Source organism: Numenius arquata, chromosome 2 (genome assembly GCF_964106895.1).
Source record: "Numenius arquata chromosome 2, bNumArq3.hap1.1, whole genome shotgun sequence".
NCBI classification, from domain to species: domain Eukaryota; kingdom Metazoa; phylum Chordata; class Aves; order Charadriiformes; family Scolopacidae; genus Numenius; species Numenius arquata.
The window spans coordinates 90,834,458-90,860,324 of NC_133577.1; the positions used below are offsets into that span (position 1 = coordinate 90,834,458).

Sequence of the window (25,867 nt, forward strand, 5' to 3'; positions counted from 1 at the left end):
CTTTATGTTAAGAGCAGTATTGTATGCCTCGAACTTAGCAATATGCACGATGACAGCGTTGAGTGTCTATGGATAAGAATTAAGGGGAAGACCAATAAGGCAGACATCGTGGTGGGAATTTGTTACAGACCCCCAAACCAGGATATAAAAGCAGATGAAATATTCTATAAGCAGCTGGCAGAGGCCTCACGATCACTCCCCCTTGTACTCATGGGGGACTTCAACTTCCCAGATATCTGCTGGAAATATAACACAGCAGAGAGGCAACAGTCCTGGAGATTCTTGGAGTGCATGGAAGACAACTTCCTGACGCAGCTGGTGAGAGAACCGACTAGGGAAAGTGCCCTACTGGACCTGCTGATAGTTAATTCAGAAGGTCTTGTGGGGGATGTAAACGTTGGAGGTCGTCTTGGACAGAGTGATCATGAAATGATACAATTTTCAATTCTTGCTGAAGCAAGGAGGGGGGCCAGCAAAACTGCCACATTGGACTTCCGAAGGGCAGACTTTGGCCTCTTCAGGAGCATGGTTGAAAGCATCCCTTGGGAGACAGTCCTGAAGGGCAAAGGTGCCCAGGAAGGCTGGTCGTACTTCAAGGAGGCACTCTTAAAAGCCCAGGAAAGAGCCATACCCAAATCCCAAAAAACAAGCAGGAAGGGAAGAAGACCAGCCTGGCTAAATAGAGAGCTTTGGCCGGAGCTCAGGAACAAAAAGAAGGTTTATGATCTTTGGAAAAGGGGCCTGGCAGGCAAGGAGAAATACCAGGAAGCAGTGAAGATATGCAGGGGGAAAATTAGAAGGGCCAAGGCTCAAGCTGAACTCATTTTGGCCACTACAGTTAAGAGTAACAAAAAGGGTTTTTTCCAGTATGTAAACAGTAAAAGGAAGATTAGGGATAATGTGGGCCCACTGATGAATGAGATGGGCACCCTAGTGGTGGAAGACACGGAGAAGGCAGAGCTGCTGAATGCCTTCTTTTCTTCAGTCTTCACTGCTAAGGCTGTCCCTCATGAATCTCTGGCCTTGGAGGCAAGGGGGAGGGTATGGAGAGAGGAAGTTTTTCCTCCAGTAGAGGAGGACAAGGTTCGGGACCACTTGGCCAAACTGGACATAAGTCCATGGGCCCGATGGGATGCACCCACGAGTGCTGAGAGAGCTGGCAGATTTTATCGCTGGGCCACTCTCTATCATCTTTGAAAGGTCATGGAGAACAGGAGAGGTGCCAGAAGACTGGAGGAAGGCCAACATCACTCCAGTCTTCAAAAAGGGCAAGAAGGAGGACCCTGGGAACTACAGACCAGTTAGTCTCGCCTCCGTCCCTGGGAAGGTAATGGAGAGACTCATTCTAGATGTCATCTCCAAACAAGTTGAAGAGCGGGGGGTTATTGGAAGTGGGCAACATGGGTTTACCAAGGGTAAATCATGTTTGACCAATCTGATAGCTTTCTACGATGCTATAACTGGTTGGTTGGATGAGGGGAGGGCAGCAGATGTCATCTACCTTGACTTCAGCAAGGCTTTTGACACAGTCTCCCATAACATCCTCATTGGAAAACTAAGGAAGTGTGGGCTGGATGAGGGGACAGTGAGGTGGATTGAGAACTGGCTGTGTGACAGGACCCAAAGGGTAATGGTTAATGGAGCAGGTTCAAGCTGGAGGCCTGTAACCAGTGTTGTCCCACAGAGGTCAATACTTGGTCCAGTCCTGTTCAACATATTCATCAGTGACCTGGACGAGGGGACCGAGTGTATCCTCAGCAAGTTTGCTGAGGATACCAAATTGGGAGGGGTGGCTGACACCCCAGAGGGCCGTGCTGCCATCCAGAGAGACCTGGACAGGCTGGAGAGCTGGGCAAGGAAGAACCTCACGAGGTTCAACAGGGAAAAGTGTAGGGTCCTGCACCTGGGCAAGAAGAATGTTAGGCACCAATACAGGTTAGGTGTGGACCTGCTGGAGTCAAGTTCTGAAGAGAAAGATCTGGGGGTCCTAGTAGACAGCAAAATGACAATGAGCAAGCAGTGTGCTCTTATGGCCAGGAAGGCCAACGGAATCCTGGGCTGCATAGGGAAGAGTGTGGCTAGTAGGTCGAGGGAAGTCATTCTCCCCCTCTACTCTGCACTGGTGAGGCCACAACTGGAATATTGCATCCAGTTCTGGGCTCCCCAATTCAAGAGGGATAGGGAACTACTGGAAAGTGTCCAGCGAAGGGCAACAAAGATGATTAAGGGATTGGAGCATCTCCCTTATGAAGAAAGGCTGAGAGAGCTGGGACTCTTTAGTCTGGAGAAGAGAAGGCTGAGGGGAGACCTTATCAATGCCTATAAGTATCTCAAGGGTGGGTTGAAGGAGGAGGGAGCCAGACTCTTTTCAGTGGTTCCCAGTGACAGGACGGGGGGCAATGGGTACAAGCTGGAACATAGGAGGTTCCACTCAAATATGAGAAAAAACTTCTTTACGGTGAGGGTGACAGAGCCCTGGAACAGGCTGCCCAGGGAGGTTGTGGAGTCCCCTTCTTTGGAGATTTTCAAGACCCGCCTGGATGCAGTCCTGAGTAACATGCTCTGACATGCTCTGGGCAATCCTGCTTCAGCAGGGGAGTTGGACTAGATGATCTATATGGTCCCTTCCAACTCTAAAAAAATTCAGTGAAATTCAGTGAAATTCAGTATTTCCTAGGTTTCTAGGTCTGTGTAGACTTCTACCACCCAAAACGTCCTGCAGCAGGGAAATCCCCAAATACACTAAATGCTCTGTGAAACACCTTCTCTTGGGTTGAACCTTCTAGTGCTGCTGATGCCTCTTCCTGTTGGAAGAATTATGAGTAGTCCAGCTGACTTAACTGCCCATACTGTTGAGCTCTGTGTAAAACCACCAGGAAAAGTACTGCACTTTAAATCTGTTAGACTATCCCCTGCAGCTTTAAGACCTATCTTGTTAACCTGTGTTATTTCTTCTCTCCTTGGGGCCTTGTGGTTCAAGGATGCGCCACAGAAATTTTACTATGTGTGAGAAAGCAGTCTGTGCTGTCAGCAGTCCCTGGAAGAAACGTTTGTCTCCTCCTATACATATAATGCTGTCTCACCACCTTGTCCATGTGGAGAGCAGTCTTTTACGCTGACTGTGAAAGATGCATTTAGTGAGCTGTGGCATTTGTTAAAAGTATCTGGATTATAGATTTAGGCATCTGGATTACAGATACAAAAGACCTTTGGGAGAGCAATGCCTTGTTCTTACCCAGTTACCTTAGATGACATTTAATTCAAGTAAGGTTAGGCCAAGATGTAAATGCAGGTCTGTGTTGACAACATCTGAAACAGCCACAAACGTTTTAAAAGGCGTACAGGAGGAGATGAAAGAAAATCCGTGCTTAATCTACTCTCGCTAAAGCCATGCATCAGAATGATCTTCCTGCAGCTGACTTGCAGTTTCTGTCCTGAAAAGACTGTAATCAGTGGGGATGTCGGTCTTTGCCTTTGGCTGCTGCTTGTTCTCCAGTGAGCTGTGTGTCTCTTGCGTGATTTTTTTTTTTTAATTCTATATGAACCTGTACTTGGAAAAGCACTCTTAAAAAATCAGAACAAGCAAACTGTGCATAGCTCATTAGTGCCTCTTGAAACCAGTCTTGATTACCATCAGCCACTTTGGGATGAAAGCAGGTTTCAGGTGGCTGATTCTTAACTTCTCCTTCCTATTCTTAACCTCTCCTTCCTAGGCGTCTTTTAAAAGAAAAAAAAAACTAAAAAAGCAGCCCAAAATAATAACAACTTACAAAATCCCCCAATTTCCCTGTAGATCTAAAAGAATAACCATACATTAAGCAGAAAACTTCTCCATGTTTGACAAATACATCTCACTAGCCAGATAAATTCATAATGATATTGTTTGTTAATACAATAGCTTGTACTTTTACCAGCTGGCTGAGGGTTTGACCTGGATGTGAAGTTTATTTCTTGGCTCTCTTGACCCTTCAGGTTAGGACTGGGCTACAGGTGGAAGGTGGGATCACTTATTCCATGTCTGACTTCTGTATAAGGAGAGAGCACTTTAACCTTTTCATATCAAATAGTTTCCAAGCAGGAAGATAATTCTTATTTAAATTGCTGTGGTATTAATCAGTTATATTCACTTTGTCTAGTACCAGACCATGGGACCCTCTGAATGATATGATCCAATTTGAGAAAGATGGCACTATCCAAACCAAAGTTCGACACCGGACGCCAATGGTATGTTCCAGTTCTGTTTGCAGGTGCAGCAAGATCCAGGGACTTGTATGTATTGCATTATGTGTATAAACGTCATCAAAGCACTGGTAGCAATAGGAAATGCCATTGTTATCCTACAGAAATGTAGTTTACCCTGTCCATAGTCCTTCATTTTTGTGTTGCGTCCTAAGTGGTAGAGATGACTTGATTGGATAAGAATATAAAATATGTGAAATTGAACCCAACAGTTTAAGGTGCATTTTCCCTTAAATGGGAAGACACACAAACTTCAGACTGCTTCTATATCAAAAATTCTTAACTTGGACTTCTAATAGATATTATGCTTTTAACTATTACTATTAGAATGTGCTGCTTTGCTACAGTTCTGGATCTCTGGAAATAATTCATAAGTTTACAATTGTAGGTTAGTGTTCCAAAAATCAAACGAAAGCCAGCCAGTCAGAAGAAAGGAGAGTGTGGTTTCTCATCGCCAGAGCCTGATAACCAGGATTCCTCTGGGAGTGAAGGTAAGGAAAGATACATTTGCATACAGAAATAATAAATTTATTTGACAGTGTTCTGGAGTCACACATGCTCTTCCTTATCTCGGTGTTTGTATTGTGAAATAATGCATGGTTTAGATCACAGTTCTATCCAATGTGAGCACATTCTGGAAAAACAAAAGGAGCAGAATGGGTCATGGTTTTAATTGCAGACTTTCCTGTCCTTTTAAACATCAGTATGTAGTGTAGGTAGGCTTCAGTATTAGTATTTAGTTTCTGGGGAAAAAAAAATGTTTGTAAACCTTTTCTTTCTTAAAAGATGAATCGTTTCAATTTGTATATTTGTATCTTGCTAGAAGGCAGATTTTTGTTGTTGATAATGCTTGCAGAAATTAATACCTTAAAACACTCACTGTATTTCAAGCGCTTGTTGTCTTGTGCTACAGGTGACTTTGAAATAAAGCTTTAGTTTTCAGTAGAGGCTTAGTCAGAAAACTTTCTCCTAACTCTTGCACCTGGTTTAGTTTATCATTAGTACTTTGTTCCTTTTTTGGCTTAGCAGTCACTTCTGCGAATTACATCTGGCTTTTGTATCTTTCTAGCGCAACTTCTGAAGCATAATACAAGAATAAGGAAAAAAGGGACAGACCTTGGTGAACTGCAGAGTGCCATTGAATCTATTAAGGAAACACAAGAAGACATTAAGAGGTAGTACTAAATAAAGTGCTTTAAAATGGTTTAGAGAATACTAATTTTCTAGCTTTTTTTCCTTGGAGGCTGGTATGTATCTTTCTGCATTAGAGCTTTGATGTCTTTAAACTACCCTTCTTTTCAAATGTTGGTTGCTCAATGTTTCATAATTTTCCTCAAACGCTGTCTTCTGCAGGGAGCCCTAACATACTAGAAAATGCCAAATCGTCTAGGTTGTCATTTACAGGATATTGTTTTCTATCTTACAGGGACATTATGGCTCTACGAAATAGGGTCACTTCTAATTCACCGCCTGTGGACTACCATTTCTTGCAGTTTAAGCACTATGTCTTCATTTTACTCGTGGTTCTGCTGCAGCTTATCATTAACTTCTTGTTCAAATAGGAAGTGTGAACAAGGGCCTTTCTGAACTGGAAGGATCAAACTGTTACTGGGGACCATATTTTAAGTTGGACTTTAAATGATGCAATATTATTTCAAAGAGCCCTCCCTGTAGCAACAACTCGCAGAACTTTGCTTCAGCGTCCATGGTTCAGAATCATACTCCCGTCTACCCAGTTGAAGTAAGAATTGTTTAAGTGCCAGTACACTCTTGCTCCTGGTGTGTGCCTCTGTCTCGCAGACATTCGACGTCAGCCTTGTGTTTTATATTGCGTCACATGCTGTACTGATGAATCTGCACCACGGAATAGATGAAGTGAACAATTCGGAGGTCAGACCCCATAGGTAGAACGTGATTCCCTGTTATGGTAGAATGATAAATGAGCATACTTTGTTCCATTTATACTTGCTGGTTTTGCAACAAAGGAACTTTTGAAACAGCCAACATATTTTTGTAAATGGCGTTGGGTGTTTGGAAGTAAACTTTTGTTTAAGGTCAAACAAATACGTTATTATACAAAGATCATGAGCATTAGGAACTGGCAAGTAAAAAGCTGGAGTCCTTGGGAATTCTGCAATGTAATGTCCTTGTCTTGTTTTGGAAGCATGAGTTTTTATCCTGAATTACTATAGTGGCTTGTAAGCCAGCTGTTTTATTTTTATAGTTTTAAAACTTCAGATTCTTCATAAAAACATTCCTGCATCTACTGTACAGAGCACATTTTTAACAGTACAGCACTGGAGAAGATACTGTCTTGGTCAACTCTCTTGTGAATTGTAAATGTCAAGGATTTACAGTATGTTTGTAAGTCTTGATAAATCTATAGCCTTGAATTTACATTTGTGTATGGCCAGGTCACGGTAAGCAGACAGACTGCTGATGCCAGGACTCTCTTCTTATTTTTGCAACAAAATGTGAAGATGCAAATGTGTGCTTAGTATGTAGCTTGAGTTGAACCTCCCAAAAGGCAGACGATGTAGAACAGAATTTGGGCACCGTCATGAGTTCACTTGCAAATGAAAACATGCGTGTTTACAAAGGGAAAGTCGTCAGAAATTGTGAGATAACTAACATCACCACACACATCAAAACAAATGAGAGTGAAACCCTAAGTCTCTGTTAAATTCCACCTTATTGCAGTATATACTACCTAACAGAACACATGGATGCTCCTATTCATTATGCCGTAGCCATACAAATCAATATGAAGCTTAAGTTTCAATTTAAAACCAGGGTTTCTAACATCTTTATTTGAAGAAATGTATGCATGTGTAGAACTTGTAAAATTCCAGCAAAAAAAATGTAGTGCCAGTGTTTAGCTGGTGAATTCCTGATGCCAGTCAGGCGTACCAAGTCAGAAAGGGGCTGTAGTATTGTAAAAGTAATCTCAGTAACCCAGGTGAGACAACAGGAGGATGAGCGGCACAATGCAAAGGGCAGCCAAGTTTGTTTTCTGAGGATCCTCTCAGAAATCAAGTTCATCCCGGGCTGTGGGACAGTTCAAAGGTCACTTTCGGCTTTTTGCCAAGGCCCAGTTGTCCCCCTGCCCCGGGCAGCCTCCCTGACTCACCAGGTGATCGACCTTTCTGTTCTGCATCGGTCTCACCCAGCGTTTAGTGAAAATACTACTTAATTGTTGTCTGTCAGTCTAGCTCATATATTCCTGTGGCTGCCATCTTCACACACCTCCCCTTCTCTTTTACCTTGCCCCTTCTTTGGGCCTCAGCTCGGTAAAAGTTTCTTGCTTAAGCAGTCAACTTCAGCTTATTTCTTACAGCTTCCTATTAGCATAATTTGGTCTTGAATAACTTTCTGGAATGTGGTACCTTAACCAGAGTGATCCTGTATACATTGGCAAGACCAAACTTGATTGGACTGCTATTATATTTTACAGCTGACGAAGTAAAATTGGTCAATATAGAAAGTCCCTCGCTGTAGGAAAAAAAAAAAAGTTAAAAAAAATAATTCCCTTATTTAAGTCTCTAAATAGAAACTGAAGTTGTTAGCCATGTATAAAATAGCATAAAGAAAGCAAATATAATAGCATTAATTTAATGTTCTCAGCCTGGAATTTGGCCATTCATTATCGCATTTGGCTGTCAAAGCTTCACCTGTCTTAAGATCCATTACAAGCCTTTAAGCATACTCTGCATGGGAGTAAAGAGGAAATGAGGGAGAATTTGGGCAATAACTTCAATCTCTTAAAATAATACTCCGCTAAATTTGTGGTGCTGAAACTCATAGTTGCAAGCTTTTATCTCCCTTGTAAATAGAAACGTCCTCCTGCTCTTTCATGTTTGTGTTTTGTTTTTTTTTTTTTTTTAATCGCTTCTATTCAAGATCAGTTAATGACACAGTCCACATGTATTTTTACCCGGACTGCATGGTGGTACATGTGGATTTGACCCAGCCAGCTCGCTGGCAGTGCCGCGTTGGACAATGTCCGACTAAATGGATGCTCCACATCTGAAATTCATGCTGTAAAAGTGGTTTTAGTGGTGGTCCAGGAAGGTAAAGGATATATGATGAAACTTTTTAAAAAAGTTCTGCTTGACTGTACGATTAGATAACTTAAATTGTAAAAAGTACATTGAAAACTTAGTAATTCCTGATTTTGCTGGGTTTTGTATCATGTTCCCTCATGTGAATAGAACAAAGAAATTTCTGGCCTGATTTTTACAGTACAGCTGGTCACAGGTGTGTACAAAGCCTTTTCTTTAGCGTATCACCACTGTCCTGTTTAACCAGGTGTAGCTGATCTTGAATATTATGCACTTAAGACTGAGCTCTGCACATAGTTATAAAAATGGATTGTACAGTTTGCAGTTGTTTGAAGGCTTTGGGCCGCCTCCTAGTCTTTGAAGTTTAAAACAGCACTTATTTTCACATTTGATTTACAAATCTTGTTTTCTTGTACAGGAACTATTTTCAGAATTTGTTACCAGGTGGTTTTGTTGTTTTTGTGTTGTTTTTTTCAAATGCACTCTAAGCCTTTAATTTGCCATTTAGGTACAGATGACCTAAAGTAAGGAAAAGTCAACATGCCATGTGAAATGCAGCAAGTATTGATTTGAGCAGTAGGTGATGTTTCTTGCATTTCACATGTTGATTCCTTTTACATAGTTGACATTACTTAATGAGGGTGTAGCCTCGTTCTTTCCTCACCCCCTCAATTAAATCTCATAAATTATTTGAAAGGTTGTCCCATAAAACATAGTGACGGTGGTTTCTTCCCTTTTTTGTTTGTTGTTCACTGCCCTCCTGTGCCTTTGGGAATTTTATTTAATTATTTTTTTTTTTTTTTTTGCTAGACTGGTGTTTAGGAAACATACTTTGGATTCCAGGTTTCATGTAGTTTCTTAAAGGCTATTTACTTTGCCACTGTTTGTGTAAATAGCATATAACAAGGATTCTGTACATCTGTAAGTTTTAATTATTATTTCAAGGGTATCCTCCCAACACAGAAAATTTCGCCGATCTTCAAGTATTGTAAACAGTGCCTTCTTGATGGGTTTCTTGCTGTTCTGAGACACGTACAGAAGATTTGTCAAGTTTGTGCCATATGTAACATCTGACCTTTTGTGAGGGCTTCTGTGTTTGAAAACTAACTTTCCTGCTTAGTCGGATTTTGGGTTGGGGAAACCACAACAACCACACACCACACTCTTAAAACACATTAAATTACTCTTGTGGCTGGTGAGTGGAGGGTTTCTGGTGTTTGATACAAGGGAGCAGCACTGCCCTGCGGTGTTACAGGAAAAAAATAACCTGTCTGTGAGCTGTTATTTTATTATTTTTATTTGGGCTTTATTTCGACTTTATTATTTGGCCGCCCCTCCCCTCGCCACCGGCCCCCGCCAGGCCTTTCCTTCCACCAAGCGGGAAAATTAGTCTCTACGACACCGAGCCCGTCCCTACCGATTTGTATCTGCTCGGTCGCCGCCGCCCTTCCCCCGTCCTTTAACGGGTCTGAACTGTTACCGGGCGGCGCAAGCGGGGCCGCCACCGCCGCACCCAATAAAGACATGTCGCACCTCCGCTCCGAGCCGTTCTTTGCGCCGCTTCCCCCGGGGCCGGTCCGCGGCCTCCCATCGCGGCGCCGCGCATGCGCCCTCTCCGCCGCAGCTGCGGGGCGCCGTGCGCAACCGCGCGGCTCGGGGAAGGGAGGCGAGGCGGCGGCCATGTCGCGGCGGCCGGAGCGCGGGCGGTTGGCGCAGGAGGCAGCGGCGCTGGCGGGCGCGGTGCGCGGCGCCCTGGGTCCGCGGGGCGGGCGGGCGCTGCTGGTGCGGCCCACCGGGCAGGCGCAGCTGACGCGGGACGGGCGGCGCCTGCTGGAGGCGCTCAGCCTGGAGCCGCCGACGGCCAGGTACCGCGGGGAGGCGGCGGCGGGAGGGGCCGGGCGGGGCGGGGCGCGGTTCCGCCTGACGCCCCCTGTGCCCGCAGGATGATGGCGGCCTGTGCCTGCAGCCACCGCGCCGCGACGGGGGACGGCGCCAAGACGTTCGTGGTGCTGCTGGCCGGCCTGCTGGGCGGCCTGCGGGAGGCGGGCGGCGGCCTGCGGCGGGCGCTGCGGGCCTTCGAGAGGGAGGTGCTGGAGTGGGCCGTGGCGCAGGGCCTGCGGGGACACCTGCTGTCGGCTCTCCCCGGGCGGCAGGCGGAGGCGGGCGCCGTGGAGGCGGGCGCCGTGGAGGCGCTGCTGGAGGCCTACCTGGGCGGCCGGCTGGGGCCGGGCGAGCGGCGGCGCCTGGCCCGGCTCTGCGAGGAGTTCTGCCGCCGCTGCTGCGGCCCGGCCGCCGCTCCCCGCCCGCAGGTCCTGCGGCTCCTCGGGAGCCGCTTCGCCGAGCTGCACGCCGCCGTGCCCGGCCTCCCCCTGGCCAGCTCCAGGGTCCTGCCCGGGCTCGTCCTCCGCAGGGACTTCGCTGCTTACTGCCCGGCGGTGGGGGACCTGCGGGTCGTGCTCGTCACCGAGCCCCTCCAGACCCCCCTCCTGCCCCCCGGCGTCGAGTTGGTTGTTGACTCCGAGGGTCAGTATGAGGCCTCCTTTCGCTGGATCTCCAGAAGGACGGAAGCCCTAATGAAACACCTGCAGAGCAGCAACGTTAAGCTGTTACTGTCGAGCGTGAAGCAAGAGGAAGTAGTTATCTACTATGCAAAATTATACGGTGTGTCTGTGGTAGAGTGCTTATCGTCGGAAGAAATTGCCCTTATCTGTGAAATCACAGGAGTTTCACCTTACGCACCTTTTGGTGATATCGTACACAGAGAAATCACTGAAACCGCAGTGGCGACGTTCTGCCAGCCCTTGCTGCTGGGCTCAAAGAGATGCGTTCACATTGGCTTCATCAGCGTGTGCGCCTTTCAGCCCCATTGCCTAATTCTTTGTGGGCCGGTCGATGGTGTTAACGAGCAACACGCTGCTGCTTTGCAAGGGGCGTTTACGATGCTGCAGCAGCTATTTAAAAGAGTTGGCCCGAGGGAGGAATGCAAAGCAGAAAGTGAAAGCCAGAATGAAGCCACAGATGTTTGCTGCTGGCATTCTTTAGCTACTCAGAAGCAACTTGCAACAGAAAACATTTCTAGTAACAGTAATCAGGTTTCTGAACAACAACTGAAAACACACAGGGATGAAACACACACACAAATTGTAGACCTCGATTTGCAGGGAAGTGACAGTCCGGCATGTCTGCAAACAAACTTGCAGATACCCTCAAATCCCATCTTGCACATCAAAGAATTCAGTGTTGCCACTGAAGGAGATGGGTCTTCAAGAGATGTACAGAAACTGTATGCAAAATGCGAGCATCTGGGTGACTTGCACGAGGGCCATAGAAGTGATTCACTTGTGAACAACCAAAACAATTACAGCACTGCTGCATCAGCAGCAGATAATGCTAATGTAGTCACTGCGTGTGAACGCCTAGATGTTGGCAAAGATGTAGAGAAAACAAGTTGCAATACAGTTCCATTTAAACATGAAAAGAGTTGTGTAAGTATTGGACAGAATTATTCCAACTCCCTCATAGAAGCAGGGTCGGTTTTGCCAGTCGGAGGTTACTTTGAAATCCTGTTAAGCTATTACATTCAGCACTATGCAAAACCGTTTCAGCAGTCAGAAGTAACTGTCATAGCTAATGTAGTTGCTGATGCTTTGCTAAGTATTCCCAAGGCCTTATACGGGACAACAGAACAAAACAGCTTTACCAAATTCTATCTCAAAGCCATAAATGCACTCAGAAGAAATCAGCCACTGCCTGTCAACGAGAAAGGCTTGGAATTAGTGTATTGCAAATACCAGTTAGTCATATCAGTTCTTCACTGTGTAACAGAGCTTCTCTCTATAGATTTAATAATTGGTGTTAAACGGCCACTGCAAAAAATTGAGGATAATGACTCAGAAGATGACTTCTGAAATAATAAAGAATCTTTTGATTATCTGTTTTCCTGTGTCTTCTTGTCAAATGGACGTGTCTCAGAATTCAGTGCTAGAGACTAAAAGGTATTTTTTTTAGGCCCAGAGATCTAACGTGCTTCTTTCCTCTCGGAAGAAAAAGAATAAAAAGGCCGACCATCTGAGATGTGTGGAAAACTTCGTTGTGAGCAGCACAAACTTTGGAGTTTCAAACGTAAGAAAGTGTAGCTGATTTCCACCTCAGAAGATCTGCAGTGCCTTCTCCATCCACGTGCAGAGGATCCTGTGTATGTTCTAGCCAAGGGTGAACTTGGCCTCTTTTGGAGGTTTGAGTATTTATGCAAGTGAGATATCATTAGTTTTCCTGGCACGTTAAAAGTTGCCAGTGTGATATGAACCACTGAACTTGCAAGGAGGTTTTTTAGCCTTCATATTAGGCTGGATTGAATGTTATTTTAGATTTTTTTTTTTTTTTCATATATTGTAGTTTTGAATATAATGGGAAAAATATAACTGCTGGAGCAGGCCATGGTGGGCTATTGCAGTATATCCCAATGAAGAATTTTATCATCTGATAAAAGATGCAACATTTTTATCCTCCATACAGTTCACTTCAGTCAAACTAGTGCAATTAAGAATAATTTCATATTGTGACTGGCATGTGCTCTGGCAAATTAGTTTACGTGACATTACTTAGTACAACTATTAATTTTAACTGTCCTGGATTGAGTTGTGCTGCTACTGTAAAAGGCTATGAAATCATGGGAAAAGTTTACTTCAATCATTCAGGATTTTATTCTGTGGTTCTTTTTGTTGTTTTGTTTTCTTAAATTATTTTTCTTCCTGCCAGGGTTTTCCCCCAAATACGATTTGCTTTAAGCTCAGTATCACCTGGATGCAGATATACCTCCTTTTCTGGTATGTCTTAAAAACTTCTGGTTTGCTGTGGGAGGTTTTGAGTAACTGAACAGCTGCAGCTGATAACGGTATCACGTTGGTTCTCTGCGTGCCACTGCCAGTATTGCATAATACTTAGAATAAATGGATTTTTTTTGGTTGTTATTCTGCTATTAAATAAAATTTAGTGAGGATATTTAAAATCAGAGGCATAAATCATATTTACTTGCTGCACCTGAGATGATTACAACTGCAAATCAGATCTTTTTCCCCATTAATATATGGGGAAAAGCTGCTGCTTTCCTTTTTTCAGTTTCTTCAGAAGAGTCTGTTTACTAAAGTTGTTTTGGGTGTTTTGGCAGAAATCTTTTGTTTGACTACAGATTTCTGTTGAAAGTTTATATATATTCTTGGCAATATAAAATATTGTAATTTCTTTTTTTCCCTAATGCAGGCATCTGCATACGAAAAACAGTGAAACTCAGTGTTCACTGGAGTGATTTCTTTAATGAAGGACTAGGGAGAGTAATTCCTTTTTTTTTTTTTTTAGAATAATTTTTGGTGGGTGCAGGGGAGAAGAAAGAAAACCAGAAAACCACAGCTGTGTGCCTGGATGGCCTCAGGGCTGCTCGGGAGCTTCCACCAGCCCTGGCGCTTTGGCAGGCTCTGGGGTTCTGTATTTTAACTTTGCCGTGACCTGCTGAGACAGTTTTGCTCTTGCACAAGTTTGTGCATACTCTGTTCAAACTGCTGACCAATTTGCTGGCTAAAGATTAATGATCTGCTCTGAGACAGTCCTAACGACTGCCTGAAGCCTGGCAGCAGCGGGGGTTGTCTGCAGAAGCTGCTTTTGTATTCTGAAGTAAGGTGCTCTCTAAATACAGGTAAAATAAAGACGATTCTGTACCATTTCATGTTATTTTATACCAGTTGCACATTTGCACTCTTTCAGATTTACTGCCGTTCCTTGAAAAGAGGTTAAAATAAAAACATTTTGTTATATGAATGGCCTTCTGGCTGTTTGATTTAGATTGCGTTATTCTTATAATGGAGAAGAAGAACTTTATGGTATACAAAACTCTTAGTATGTCAGAGATAAAAGGGAGAATTTAAAAATGGCAATTATGTAAAACTTCTGACCTGCTTCTGGTGAAGCCTCTTGAGTCTGAAGGCTCAATGACTCAGGTGCTGTATTTCATTGACTTCTCTGTCCTTTTATGTTTTGTGAATGATGAGTTTTCCCTTTTGAACTACTGAGTCCCTGTTCCGTGCAGAGGACCAAGAACGTGGCACGCCTTTCTCTTAGAGAGGAATGTCCCTTCTTTATCCTGGACCGCTGGGGTGATGCTTGTTCAGGACATGGCTGTTTGGTTTCCAGGCCTGGACTCTAAGCGCATTTCGAGATGTGCACTGGCTCAAGGAGAAAAAAAAAAAAAAAAAAAAAGGCATTAATTTAGTCTTTGGCGAGAAGAGCAGATTTACTTCTGGATTCAGCTCGCTCTTCAGGAGTCTTCTCCAGTAATTAGCCTGGAAGTGTAATCATGATCTAATCTTAGAAAATACTTTGGGGTCGCTGCTGAAAGAGGTTTCTGACCTGCTTCAGCCGCTGTTCCCCGACTGCAGAGGCTGCGGTGACCCCGTCAGCCTCCTCGGGCTGTTACTGCTTGTTGGGACCTAAGCCTTATGTATGCAATTATTCATGACATCTTGCAGCTATCCCGAATTTTAAAGCTACCTGTACACGTTACTTGCCCTTTGACAGGTGGCATGGGGACAACTCTTAAGAGTCATGTCTTGACACAGCGGCAGGGACAACAGGGTTACCTGAGGCAGCTGGGAAGGATGTGTTTACTCGGTCAAAACAGCAGGGAGCGGTCTGTTTGGGCATGCACTAAGGTTGTAAAAGCCTATGGGTCTTTCTTCTTGCGTTGTTTCCCAGAGATTATTTTGTCCTATTGTTCTATTATTTTTATATTTCTAAATATGGATTGGCCTCCACACAAAGTGAAAGGTGAATGTGGACATGTGTGTGGACTCAGGTCCAAACTTGAAATAATGATGTAAAGTACAGGGATACTGGTGGTAATAGCCTAAAATTAAAAGTATGGTTTTAGAAAAATCTTGAATGTTTAACTCTCCTCTCTGCAGCCCCTAGCAAAACTATATTATACCCCACGTCCAATTCATCAGAATATTTTGAAGGCCCTCGCCCTGGTCACAAGGAGGGCAGGTGGATTTTAAGCAAGGCAATCCCATTTGTCAGGTAGCAGATTCATATATACAGGCAGGTGGTTTCTTTTTTTAAATTTTTTTTCAAGAAAAGGGTTTTAAGACACGTATAGTAATGTGTAGTGAGACTAGATTGAAACTGCATTCTGCACACAGCTCTTGAGAATGGGAATAAGCTATTTACGTGACAAGGACGCACCATTTTTATTTGTTAATTTGGGTAGCGGTCGAGTCTCAACAGACTCTTACCAGGTGCTGGGACCACACCAAGGTCCTCCAGCAGCCCTTCCCCATCACCTGACCCCAGCCCCTTCTCATCGATCTCCCGCAACACCAGCTCCTTGTTTACCAAATGGGTATTGCTTAATATCTTTAGTGGAAGTTACACAACCTAAATAGGGCCTTATACTTGCATCCGTGCTTACCTGATTACTGACCTTTAGCCTTTTTGGCAGCTAAACAGAGAGTAGCACTGACAGGAATCATTCACAACAAGGAAATTACTCCGTTGTGTCACAAATCGCACGCTACTGAATCACATTTGCAAGAGGGAGTAGGGGAATGCAATATTATGTTTAGGAGCGTAACTGTGTAGTGGCATAACTCTGGTAATTTTGTATTGTTCCTGTTGTTATCTTTATAACAGTCATCTTCCAGAGTCTATAGGTTAATCGTACCGCGTGAGAAGAATAAGGAAGATTAAATTATTCACATGCATATATCTCTGGAACTTCACTAGAATTGTATTCATCTGAGCCGGTACTTAATTTGCTTTTTGTTATGTAACAAATCTGCCATTAGCAGTATAGGCTTCCATTTTTTATTATTAAATTTATTTCTATGCTTGTTTAGGTGTCCCCTTGTGTCTTTTTCAGTGAGGTTTTTTTATATCTCGTGTTAAGAGAGAAACTCAAAGTTGACTTGCAAAAATCTCTTTAGTTTAATCATCTTGAAATCTAAGACACTTTTTTTGCCGCCAGTAAAACCAAAGATTAAATACTTGCTTTATTTACTATGCTATTTTTCGCATTACTACTATTAAGACTGAACAAATCAAGAGTAATGTCTGAATTTATAAACAGTAGCTTTGGAAATGTGTTGGCTGTAATTAACACGATTACAATTTTGCAGTAGCATTTTGTTTAAGGCGTCATTTGTATTCTGTTGATGAAATGAGAAATAGATGTTTGGATCTAGGATTATACAATTACTTCCCTCTGAGAATATTAAACTCATAATTACTTCCAGGAATAAAAATTTTAATTTTAGCATTTCAGAACTAAAAATAACAAGAGCAAAAATTTAATAGATTTAATTTATAGTAGCTCCTTCTTTATTATATGATTCAATAGAAGACTCAGACTTTGGAAGCGATGCTTATTCCCACGATAAAGCAATATACTCTTTTTAAAATTAGTCCTGGCAAAAAGAATACAAAACACTTTTCTGTAGGAAAACCATTCCTGCTGGTTCAGCAGACAGTTTATTTCTCATGGAATCACCAGCAGATAAAAGAACTGTTACGCTGAGGCTTTGGTTTTGTGGGGGATTAAGGGCACATCAGTAATACTGCTTCCCATGTGGCTGCGTCCCAAGCCACCTACAGCAGAGCTCACTATAAAAGATAATATTTCCATTTAAGGTATTTAAAAAAAGGTATTGTTTTACCGAACACAATCTCTAACCTGTTCTTGAGGTTCCCAGTAAAACAATCCAGCATTGTGATCTTTTTTTTTTTTTATAATAATTGTGACCTACTTTCAGTGGATGTCTTCATTTTACAGGGGAAGCATCTGATTAAATATTACCTAAAAATGTAAATGCGGAGAGTGAACACATGGCAGGGATTTCTCTGTGTATGGGAGGAAAAGGCAGCTCCAGATGAGAGTTACGTCCATTGACATTTTAACATTAGACTTGATACGTGTCTGGTATCATGTATGAGGATTATATTTATGCTTTCAGAGCAATGAAAGTCATTGTAGAAACTGCTGGATTATATTCATAGGGCAAATAAACTGCAAGGGGCCCGGTTCCTAAAACCAGAAATACTCTGAGGCTCTTGATTAACGATGCAGTACTGAAAAAAGTACAGAACAGTTACATAGTGCTGCAAAGAAATTAATCTGTTCTCAATGTTGACTGTAATGGAGATGTTTATTGGCATTGAGGGGTTTTTTAATGTACTGGTCTTAGGAGTAGAGTCCTGAGGGCCAGTGCCCCGCCGCAGGGCTGCTTCTGCCGTTCCTGTGGGTACCAGGGGTAGCTCTGCCCTTGCGCTAAAATCTTTTTCTCCACTAAGAGGGCTGGAAGGAGATACGAAACGGGGAGTAAAAAAAATCTGAACCCCAATCCTCTATGAAATAATGTGCTGCTGGGCCACCTCCTCACCAGGTTCTCTCTGGTGACACGTACTGAACAAAACAAAAGCTGCTCTGTCACATGTAAGAGGGGTTCTACTGTGCCAAGCTTAGATGCAATACAGTTTCGCTTGTTGTAATGTTTATGGATTAATTTGGCCACCTCAATAAACCTTACAGGATGTGATGTAGGTGCAAGTGGAGGGGTTTTGTGGCATTTCCAAACAACCGGTGCTTATAATACAGCAGGTATCAATAATCAGAATTTGTATCACGTTCCCTGTAATCTGAGGCATTTTTATCACCTTGCAGAATTTTTCAGTGAGACACTTTTTAAGCCGTGGTGGTTATTGGCACATATTATCAGCACCATTTTGTTCTAGGACTCCCCTCTATTTCAAAAGTTTGCCACCTTGGCCATAATCCTAAGTGTTGCAGAAGATCTATGGCTTGGATCTATGAAGCAGAGCCAACCTGTAATCAAGCAGAAAGCAGGAAATTTTCTCCTCCTGTTTCATCGCTTCTGCTCTCTGCTTGACTGTGGAGCTCACGGGACAGCGTAATACGGTAATAACGCCATGGGTGTGCGGGTGGAGAGAAGGAGGGACAAGAATAAGAGAAGACAGGAGATAACAGCACCCAGTTCAGAAGGAAGAGAGGAGAAAAGATGGAGGTTGAATGATGAATATAGCCTAGAAAAGGGCTGTCGTGTAGAAGAATCTTAAACGCATGAATGGGAAGAAGCGGCCCCACCTTTCACACATCTCTCCCTGGAGATGCAGGAGCAAAGGGAAGACATTAAGTTCTGCTCTCCCCTTGGAAAGAGTGGCAAAAGATGGTTGCCAAATGGAAAAAAAAATAGCAAATCCATGAAACTGATTTCCTGCTGTGCTGGGGAAGGAGGGTAGCTACCTCAGAAAGCATTAGGAGCTGTGGGGACAGCCTGTCTTCATGTCCCAAGGCAGTCTCTGGGCTGTAAACTTGCGACAGCCTGAGATAACGATTCACGTGGCTGTTACTGAAGCTCAGAGAATTGAGGGGTGGGCACAGAAATCACTGGGTGTGGGTTACGTTTATTTAGGTAGCACATCTTGCCCTCCCTGGCCTGAGCCTCTGGAATGTGCTTTGATCCCTAGGTACTTCCAAGATATGGGCTGGAGTCGTCAATAATTCTGCGTTTTCCTCCCCAGCCTCAGTGGTGAGTGGTTCTGGGCTTGAGCTGGTGTGCTTGCTTGTGCCTGGGGAATACCACCCCAGTTCATGTTACAGGTCCTGCAAGAGTGTAATGGGAAGCTGCTAGGTTTACTGCCTTGAAAATGGTTGCATGAACTCTTTTTGAAGTCATAAATGATCACCTGATAAATCTGCCATCTGCTAGGCCTTAGATAATTAATCTAAATTTACTTATGTTAAAGTGTAGAAAGCCTGTCTAGGACTTCTGAACTTATTTTACATAGTGAAATATAGCAGGACTTTGGTGCTTTTAGCCTCCTTATTAAATTGTTGGGGAAAATGAGTTTTCTTGTATAGTTCTGACTTCTCATATGACTGAAAAGTTTCAAGAGAAGCAATTATTCTAAAAATCATAGATTTCCAGCATCTCAAATACTGATCTCTTATTGATAGTGTCTCCTGTATTTAATAGCAAGCAGTCATGACTACAAAAAAGGGCTATCCCCACTGAAAAGAGCAGGTTGCTACTTATGCATGTTCAGACCCCAAACCTCTAATCCAAATGTATTCAAGTGACTTTAAAGAGAAGATACCGAATTTACAGGGTACCAGACCAGTAAAATTGATTACCTAATACTTTGGAGCAGACGATGATTGATACCAGTTTTTTTCAAATTAATAATTCTCATTGGTTTTCCTGCTGAAAAAAGAAAGGTGGTTGAAATAAGATGCAAGAACACGATCATAGATCGTTCTCTTGCTATTGTATTTAACATATTTGCATTTTAACCATTCATTCTGTGGTGTCTGTAGGGGTTTGTAAATATGATTGATATCTGAACTTGAAAACTTTTTATTAATTCAGTAACTGCCTGAATTTGGCTTTAACGTTTTAGCTGCAAAGATCAAATTATAATAAAAATGTGGCAAACATCTCTGAATATCTTGGAAATCTCTTACCATGAACTATTGGGAAAAATGGTAAATTTCTTCTTCTGGAGTTTTATAACAAGGTATGCCTGAGGTTAGGACTGGGTCCCAAATCATCAGCATCTGCAAAAGGTGTTTAGTATCTCCTAAATTGTACAGCTTTTCAACAACTTCACCTTTACATTTTGACACTGTTCAGGTTTATAACAAGGTCTGAATCTATATCGAAATGCAGGGAAATAAATTTCTCATCATTATTCCCTCTGGATTCCTGTTGTCAGAATGAGTGGGTGTTCACGTCAGAAGGCAGAATAAATGCTACTGCCTTGAAATGCTGCCTCTACAGCTCCTAATGTTATTGTACTTGTCATCCTGAGCTTTCTAAACGCTCCAGTTTTGAGCTTGGAATAAATTTGTTCCACTCATAAAAACACCCCCATCTGTAGGAAGAAATGTGTGTGTGTACCTTTCTTTAGTTTCCATAATGTGACATGTATTTTCCCTCACTAATTTTCCTCCTTTGCACTGTTTTGATGTGCCGTGTGACACTGGCCATTATGTATCCATATTTTTTCCTTAGGGCTGATAGTTGTCATGTTTTGTTAAAATCTTAGATGCCAGAATTTCTCTCGACTTATTACTTATCTGTTCACATGTATTTTAATCACCCTGTTCAAGAATTATTTTAATAAAAGTCATTGAATAATTCAATAGAAAATAGCAGATATGAATATTCAGTTTTAAAAAGGCATGCTGAGGACTTTGCAAACTTTCCACTGTCATGAACAGCACAGGATTAATATCTTAGAGTTGATGATAACTGGATTCTCCTAAAATGGTTTTTATTTACCAGAAATTTCCAGGATGGCCTTATAATTGCACAATATCACCATATAATTAGTTTGCTGTTACTGGTATCATCAGTCTGTGCAACGGTAATACAGCAACCTACATTTCTTGTAAAAATAACTAACCAACAGTTGGTCTTCTGCAGGAAGAGCTGTTAAATATCATGGGGTAGAGACATCAGCTGGAGGAGGAGGCAGAGGTTAAGACCCTGGGGTTTTATCAGAGCTGGCACTGATTTACTGCAAGCCTGCAGTAAGTCACTTAAAGCCCATGTGATTAATTTTTCATCATGAGATAGTAGTGGGCTTCATATTCATAAAGATTTCAGGCCATGCTTTAAATCTCTGGGAATCCGAAGATGGATGCTGGCACCATCACTGTGCACTAAAAAAAAAACTAAATACAATGGATTGGACGTCCTCTGATTTTGTCAATTATCTTTATATGAAGAATGGAAAACTGTTTTTACCAGGATTGCAGATATTGTGTATTTTATTCTGACTTTTACCCGAATACTCCAGGAAAACTGAGATGTTGATGAGGAAGCAGACACTATTTCCTATGTTCCTTTCCCTTCTAATACAAGAAAAACTCCCTTGCACATTAAGAACTTCTGCATGCAGTCGGGGGAAATGTTTAAAATACAGTGGTTTTAACGAGCCCGTCCCTTTCCCTTGGTGCAGCCGAGGCTTGTTCCTCTGTCTCCCTGAGCCATTGCACGTGACTTGGACTCCAAACAGCTCAGAAGAAGTGGTAACCAGAATATCTGGCACAGCCAGACCCTGGAGGTGCTCTGTGGGTTCCCATCTCAGCTGGATGGACCATTTAATTATCGGTCCTCTCCTGCTTCTCATCGCCTGGATGGACAAAGGGACATTTCTGCACCCAGAGCTCTTCAGCCCATGTCTGGGCTGGTTTAGTTGTTATAACATACCCCAGCAGCACCAGGTTCAGCGCAAAGTCCCTTGCAAAGGTTGCGGTGGTCCAGGTGTGAGCCCCGTTGGAGCCCATCAGGGCCCACAGAAATGCTGTAAGGAGCAGGTTCAGCGCCTCGTTGCTTTTTTATCTAAAGGTGCCAGTGTTCGTTTGCAGCCAAGTAAAGAGTAATATTACTTTTGGAGAGCTAATTGGTGGGAAACTGGTCTCAAGGGCACTACACAGGATCTTTGTGGCTGTGCAACTGCGTTTCATCACCCTGCATGACTGTCCAGGGCTCCAGCAGCGGCGTGTGCGTGGTATAATGGTCTCCAGTTCAATTATATGACCACCTCCATAGCAAACCGACCAGGAATCTTGTCATACAGCCTGGCACGGGCTCTGTCTCCTAAAAGCAGTGGAGGAAAGGTGTATGGAAAACCACTGCATGGGAAGCTCTGTCTCTTCTTCCCTTGCAACCATACCTTTTGATTCATTAGTTCCTTAATCCAAGTCCAGGTCTAATTTTTGAGGGAACAACAGATGCTGAACTGTTATCCTGTGTGTGTTTTGGTTTGCTGTGAGAGAGAGCCTTAAGTGTGCAGCGGACTATCCACTGGATGATTGTGTTAGAATAAAACATATCAAGACAAGAGACCATTTAGTAGGTTATGCGTGTCACGTAATTCCAAGATGTGCTTCTGTTAATCATCAGCACACGTAAAAGTGTCTTGCAGTTCTCCTTTGACTGCTAAACTTTAACAATCTTCATGAAATAGCCTACATTTTGGAAGGCTTATTACTGCCATTAAAATAATGAGTCCCAACGCGTACATATTTCTCATTTGTCTATGGAATTTTGCTTCTTTCTCCTTAGATATTGGAGATCCCATTTTTTTTTAAAAGACTAGAAACTTTGTGTTTACACTAATGACAGGTCCAACCCAAACCTCTAGGTCAAAATCAGATACTTATCTGGGATTGTAATCCACAGGTTTTCAATTAAATGCATCATGCCTAACGTACACAGGAGAAAGAAGCGATTTTGCTCAGATTTTGTCCCACTGGGCCAAAAGCAACCTTTTCTTTTTTTTCCTTTGGGGTATGAGAGATGATTTGGGTTACTTGGGAGACAGCTGTATAACACCTAATTCACAGGATCCCATTTCTATAGCAATTCTTGTACTCCGAATGTGTAGAGTATTAGATGTTTATTCACAAACTGGGATATATTCCTTGTAGTCAGGTTGTTATGATGCTCTGACTTTGAACTTTAATTTCCACAGGTACCTTGACAGAGCATCCTAGCAGCAAGGAAAAGGACGGAGAGGTATGACTGTATTAAAAAGCTGACTAATTATCCTGATGGTTATATGGGAAACCCCAATTTTCTGCTGAAAAAATATGTTGATGCATATTGTTGCTCATAAAATAACAAAAATAAAATAAAACAACAAGATTTTGGTTCAAATCTGACTGCTGCTGCTAAGGAGAATGCCTGGAGAACCACAACCACACCAGTGTGCAGGTGACATTAAATGTCAGAGCATTGATGGAACTGGGAAGGAGGGGAAGGGTTTTTTTTGGCTTTGCCGTGCCCAGCAGGGACAGACTGGTCCCATGCCCTGGGTTGCGCGTAGCTGGAAAGCTGCCTTGCCTTACTGCCTGCTGGAAGGAGTCACTTGCAGTGATTTGTCCTAATACATGAAAATGAAATTCCAGGGTACAAATGGAAAAGATACAGAGCGTACAGTCCTGGAGCCTAAAACTCCCTGCGTATTTGGTGAAAAGGAGACCTCTTTTAGGTTTTATATTCTGTGAATTTATTTCCTAAATTCAGAGTACTGCGCAGAATGTGGATTCCCGCAGGACAGAGGTTTGAAGGGTTCAGGTTTATGAGGCAAGGGACAGTTGGGAAGGGCTGACCCTGAACTCGGCAGAGCTGATGAAATGCTGGCATTGACTCCACAAATTTGAATTCAGACGGTAAGTGATGTGAACCAGGCACAGGAGTCGGGGACTGGACCGAGGGGGGCTATTTGCAGTTGTCTCCGGTTTCATTGAGAGCACGGTGCTTGTTTAGCGAGCCAGGAATATCTCCTGTCTGCAAGGCCGTGACTCCCAGTTCCCGCTGAGCTGCCAGAGCGGCAGGAACCAGAACTGGCCTTCATCCAGGGGGGAGCTACCAGCGCTCCCTGCGATGTGGCAGCCTCCCGTGCCAAGGTTGGCAGCCCCTCTTTGACTGCTGCACGCAGCTCTAGAAAACCTTCCAAAGAAGAAAATATTAAAAAAAAAAAAAAAAAGAAACAACGCTTCATATTGATAATGAGAACAGATGTTGACCTCAGGCGCCACGTCTGCTTCAGGTATCCTGGGTGCTTTTCAGTGCCTTATGCAAGAGCAGCGCAGGCGCACTTATACCAAATGAACCTAGCTCCCCTCTACCTCTTTTTTTTTGAAGGGAAGACTTTTTCTTTTCTCTTTCCCTGGAGGACCTTCTTACTATCCCAGACACTGCATCACACCGTGTGATATAATCTAAAGGTTGTGCGCACTCCCCATGTTGTTGGTCTGCTTGAAATGTCACCAAGTGATGATGGAGGGAGGAACCAGGAGTCCCCAGATGTTTTGCAGGCATTTACTTGGGAGGTGTCAACCAATGGGTAAAGGTCTCGACAACTCCTTGGGCTGAGGAGTTATCCTGCTGTTATCTTCTGGTGCCCTTCTTCCTGTCCCCTTCCTTCTTTATTGTTAATACATTTTTGTAAACTGTTCAGCAGCAGCTCTCACTGAAGCATCTGGTCTCCTCCAGGCTGCTTCTTGCTCCTGGTTCCTTCAGTTCTTTCAGGTTGAGAGGAAAATCAGCTCCAAAGCATGGAATAATGTGATATTTTTGGTGATGGACAGGGTTTAGATTTTCAGGTTTTTAAATCCCTGCTTGTCTCCAGATTTTAGGTGTGCCCCCTGGATTTGTTTTAAGCAGCTGAGTCAGAGGGAGACATGAGCTCTCCCTATTTCTCATGACAGTTATGCAGTAATCTAGATTCTGGATGTAAGAGAGAGGCAGGCAACAGGGCTCAGTGTTTCATAGCTGCCTTTCAGTTCATATTAGCTCCCTGTAAGACAAGACGGGCAGAGCTCTGTCTACAGCTAATATCACTGAGGGGATGGGGTGGGAGGGAGAAGAGCATGTCACACAGTCAGAAATCTGCCAAATGCTCCCTACTAAATACAAACCAAGAAAGGCTCCTCTTCCTGATGACTGCATAGCAGGCAATTGCACATAAATGCATCGTTAAAATTCATACCTGTGTATAATTATGTTGTGTCTCCCTCTGACTTTGTCCACTTCTCTACTTGGTTTGTGTACCGCATTTATTTAGGGTTTTTTACTACAGGGTGGTCTCAGCGCTGTTGGCAGTCGCAAGAACAGCAGAGGAGAAATTCCTTCCATAAGACAGACACAGATTAAACATAATGGCTCTCCTGGAAGAGGCAGTAGTTGATGCTGAAGCCTTTCAACTTTCTTCATTTTCTAGTGCTGTGGAAGTTGGCAGCTCTTTAAACTGATGACAGTCCTCTAATTTCATCAAACTTTTGATTTTTTTTTTTAAATAAGTAATCCATCAGAATGGCAGAGTACCTTTGGAAAGAAAAGCATTGTGATATTAAGTTCACCTAGAAGTTACAGAGAAAAACACAGCCTGTGTGTTAATTGTTTCACTTCAATGCCTTTTGCTGATATTGAGAGCTTGGAAGAGCTCAATAGTGATGTCAATTACTTGGGTATAAATCCAGAAAATGACAGTGGAGTTGGTCCAGATTTACATAAGTATAAATGAGATTTTAAGAAATGACTGCATAGTTTCCTTTCAGGCTTTAGATCTAATTATCTTAATTAGCCTCTCAATTCAAGGGTCTCATTTCCACCACCGTTAATGAATTGCACTTATACTTGGTGACTGAATTATCTTGCCATTTTTTCAGGGAATATTCCAAAGACTCCTAATGAGAAAAGTAGCCTCAAAGTTCTCCAGCTTTGTTTTTCCAAGTATAAAGACTAAATATAGTATGTGTTTCCCAGAAAAAGTGAGTGACAGGGATTAGTAATTCATGAACCACATGGCCCATTTACAGTCCTGCCAGCACAGAATTCACCGTGGCATGGAGCACATCAAACAAAACAACTCAGTTGACTTTCATGCATTTAAAACAATGAGGGATAAAGGCTTAATCCAAGCTAAAACTGCAAATGCTCCCTGGGCTCAGTTAACACTGATGAAAATATTGAATAACAGCTAAGAAA

The 25,867-nt window shown here is 43.0% G+C and overlaps 2 protein-coding genes across 3 annotated transcripts in view; both read left to right on the plus strand.

Annotated features, from left to right (window-relative positions):
• OSBPL8 (oxysterol binding protein like 8) overlaps positions 1 to 9,837 on the plus strand; it is a 60,098-nt gene extending 50,261 nt beyond the window's left edge. For both annotated transcript variants that reach the window (XM_074144598.1, XM_074144597.1), the window contains 4 exons: positions 4,137 to 4,224; positions 4,628 to 4,730; positions 5,309 to 5,414; positions 5,666 to 9,837. In XM_074144598.1, the coding sequence (XP_074000699.1) occupies positions 4,137 to 4,224; positions 4,628 to 4,730; positions 5,309 to 5,414; positions 5,666 to 5,801 (433 nt within the window). In that variant the 3' untranslated portion in view covers positions 5,802 to 9,837. The remainder of the gene's footprint in view (positions 1 to 4,136; positions 4,225 to 4,627; positions 4,731 to 5,308; positions 5,415 to 5,665) is intronic.
• Positions 9,838 to 9,980: 143 nt separating this feature from the next.
• On the plus strand, positions 9,981 to 12,224 carry BBS10 (Bardet-Biedl syndrome 10). Its single transcript, XM_074144599.1, has 2 exons — positions 9,981 to 10,165; positions 10,243 to 12,224. The coding sequence occupies exons 1-2, from the start codon at positions 9,981 to 9,983 to the stop codon at positions 12,206 to 12,208; spliced, it is 2,151 nt and encodes a 716-aa protein (XP_074000700.1). The 3' UTR covers positions 12,209 to 12,224.
• Positions 12,225 to 25,867: the final 13,643 nt, after the last annotated feature.

Bases quoted from the DNA above. Each gene is read 5' to 3' on its own strand.
- BBS10 (XM_074144599.1), top strand. From the start codon at position 9,981: ATGTCGCGGCGGCCGGAGCGCGGGCGGTTGGCGCAGGAGGCAGCGGCG. The intron at 10,166-10,242 runs GTACCGCGGGGA...CTGTGCCCGCAG, and splicing joins CTGGAGCCGCCGACGGCCAG to GATGATGGCGGCCTGTGCCT.